Consider the following 2,805-nt stretch of genomic DNA (forward strand, 5'->3'; position numbering starts at 1 on the left):
GGAAGGGAGCCACCAAAGGGGACTTCCCGGGGGACACGGAGTTGCCCAAAACTTTTTTTTTTTCGGACCTCGCCATGATGGAGGGCGTTTCGAACGGGTAGGCCCAGGACCAAAATGAAGTCAAGGTGTCGAAGTGGATGGAAGTTAAGAAGAGGGTTTCGACGAGCCGCACGTGCCAGAGGGATGTGGAAAACGCGGGGGGTTCTGAATGGAAAGTCGCAGTTGCGGCGCACCCAGAAACCAGGGTCCAAACAGTGGGAGAGGGGGGGGGGGGGTGTGAATTATTGGTGTGACTCTGACCGCTTCGTAGTTGGGGTAAGGCGGGTCGACGGTGTGGTGCAGCGTGCAGTGTGATGCGGTGTGGTGGGAATGAAGTTCGTGATGTTAAGGGAAAAAGGTTTCGAGAGGGGGAAGCAGGTCGAGGGTGGGACAGTGGAAGGGGAAAAAAGATGCTGCTGGAGAGGTTGTTGACGATCACAGACCTGGTCGCAGTGTGGAGGTCCAGTCGTCCAGTCCAGTCTCGACCGCCACTTTGTCTTTGGGCGTTCTCAGGGAAGTCACGATCAAGCCAGCTGGATGCAGATGCCAGGTGCAGAAGCCACTTGCCAGCGCCTGTGCCAGTGCCAGAGGGCTGAGAGGGTAAGGTGCCGAACCCTGGGCCGTGAGCGTGGGTTAGGCGTTAGGCGAGGGGGAAGGGGGGGGAGCGTGGCGTGGGTAAGGGCGCGAAATGAGTTGTGGAGAAGGCAGTCAGGCGGGAGCACAGTGCTGTCCAGTCACTGTCGCCAGGCTGGATGTCTTGGGTGGGTTATTGTGCTGCCGGCTCCTCTTCGCAGATGTACGATCTTGTTGTTGGCCAGGGGAGTTTTATTTGTTGTTGTATTGTTTTGGTTTTTCCCATCTGGGCGAGGCAGAAGAAAGACGGCCGGAGCTGGTGCTGTCAAAAGGGAAAATGAAGCAGCGACATGCCCTACTGCCTTTGAAGGCAAAAATTGATTTAGACAGAAGGGTTGACCGGTTCACCCCACAGGTACATAAGGTGCCTCACCAAGGTGCCTTGCCTTAATGAATGTACCTAGGCATCTATAGGCACCCTATTGGCGCAAAGGTCTCGAATCCAAAGCAAAGGCATCTGCCACTCAGTGACGGCGGCTGCCTTGGAAGGAAGGAAGGGGGGGCGAGTCAATTGTGGGAACGAGGGGTGTGCAAAGGGAGTGATTGGCTACCATCAAATGACCCTTCACAAATGGACCCACCACAAGCCACAAACTAGATGCTTTCAGCAGAGCCAACAGAGAGTATGCGCAGCATTGTGCTAATAAGCCAAGACTTGGAATCCAGGCCAAACCATTATGACACTCAAAGTACCTACCTGCATATTATGGCCTCACGACGGAAGAAAACACCCCCTGGTCCTCTGTTTTGACACCCCTTTACAGTACAGCATCTAGGTCAATCGGTTCAGAGGAGACTGGAGTCACACAAAGTCCTGGACGGTAGGGAGATAGGCAGAAGGTGTCTATCTACGTAGTAGTGCCGTGCATTTCTGTCACAGGAGAGACAGACTGCCCTTGATCTCACGGAGATTGCACTTTGTCGCCAGAACTTTGGGTTCTGTTTTGGTGTGGTTCCCGTGACTCTGGGCTCCCTGCCGGAGCCCGTCGAGGAATGAACCGTCCTCACGGCAGAGACGGGGTTGCTATTCTTGTCCATGTCTCGCGTGCCGCAGATGCCAGGCAACCTGCAGACTGCATCGGCACTGAGCATTGGCCACCAAAACGATTGCAGTCAGCCACCTTGGCTGAGTCGAAGTTCATCATCATAGTCGATGCATCGGACACAACGCTACTGGCTTCGCATACTTGCGTGCGTGCGTGCTTCTGCTTCAAGAGGATCACTCGCCGCAAGGCTGGTAAACAGCCATTTTGTTGAGCAGGCGGTGGTCTCACGTCGTTGGCATGTTGGAGACAGCCTCTCCGTACCCAACCACTGGATGGCATGGCAAAGCACGATTCTGACCTAAGATATTTCAAATGACTTGATTGAGGCCGATTGACAGGACGCATAGCTCATGTGAGGCCCCTCCTGGTCCTCACAAATCTTCTTCGCGGCATTTCTTGATGACCGCCTATCGGCCAACACAGACGTCTCCTGAGTCTGCCCAGCTCTCTTCGTCTCCTTCTCCTGTATCGCTCTATCCAGACGAGACACCGCCAATAAATTACTCCAAACAAGATGGACCAGCAACTGGTCACTAAAGGGGAAAAGGAGGAAGTGAAGAAGAGTAGATATACACAGAAAGAAAAATGACGTGGCAGCTCAATGCTGATGAGCAAGAAGCAAGACACACACAAAAAAGCAAGACAAAGAAAGCAGTTCGTCCTATGTATCCCTGGGCATGTCTGTGACGCCTCCCACCTACACTCCTCGCTTTCTTTCCAGGTTTGACTATGTTCAAGGTATCGGCCGTATGTACGGAGAGCTTTGTCTCCAAAGACGTGAAAAACAACTTCGCTCAGTATGCTCGCGCAAGGGGCAGAAGATATGCTTTACCACGTAAAGCTCTCCTCCACAAAGTCGACTACCGTGTCTTCATCCTGGACCTGTCGCACAGCATGTCGGACATCATCGGCAAGTGCGCCAGGTCCACAGACTGTCACGCACATGGCGCCCTTCTGTTCCTCGACCTCCTTGCGCAGGAGCGTCGCGACGCTTGGTCGGCCGGGGAACATCTGAACAGTAGAGCTTGCGGAAACAATCTCGCGCGGGTTCTTGGGTCGTGTCACAAACAGCTGGATGCGCAGAAGA

At 53.9% G+C, this 2,805-nt stretch overlaps 2 protein-coding genes across 2 annotated transcripts in view; both read right to left on the reverse strand.

The window, feature by feature from the left end:
- The window catches only part of VDAG_04996 (importin subunit beta-1), a gene marked incomplete at both ends in the record, with an annotated part of 3,450 nt that extends 3,374 nt beyond the window's left edge, over positions 1 to 76 (reverse strand). Inside the window, one exon of the mRNA XM_009654732.1 lies at positions 69 to 76. Coding sequence (XP_009653027.1) covers positions 69 to 76 — 8 coding nt within the window. The remainder of the gene's footprint in view (positions 1 to 68) is intronic.
- Positions 77 to 2,546: 2,470 nt separating this feature from the next.
- VDAG_04997 (FreB) overlaps positions 2,547 to 2,805 on the reverse strand; it is a gene marked incomplete at both ends in the record, with an annotated part of 1,877 nt that continues 1,618 nt past the window's right edge. Inside the window, one exon of the mRNA XM_009654733.1 lies at positions 2,547 to 2,768. Coding sequence (XP_009653028.1) covers positions 2,547 to 2,768 — 222 coding nt within the window. The remainder of the gene's footprint in view (positions 2,769 to 2,805) is intronic.

This window comes from Verticillium dahliae, genomic scaffold (genome assembly GCF_000150675.1).
Source record: "Verticillium dahliae VdLs.17 supercont1.9 genomic scaffold, whole genome shotgun sequence".
NCBI lineage: Eukaryota > Fungi > Ascomycota > Sordariomycetes > Glomerellales > Plectosphaerellaceae > Verticillium > Verticillium dahliae.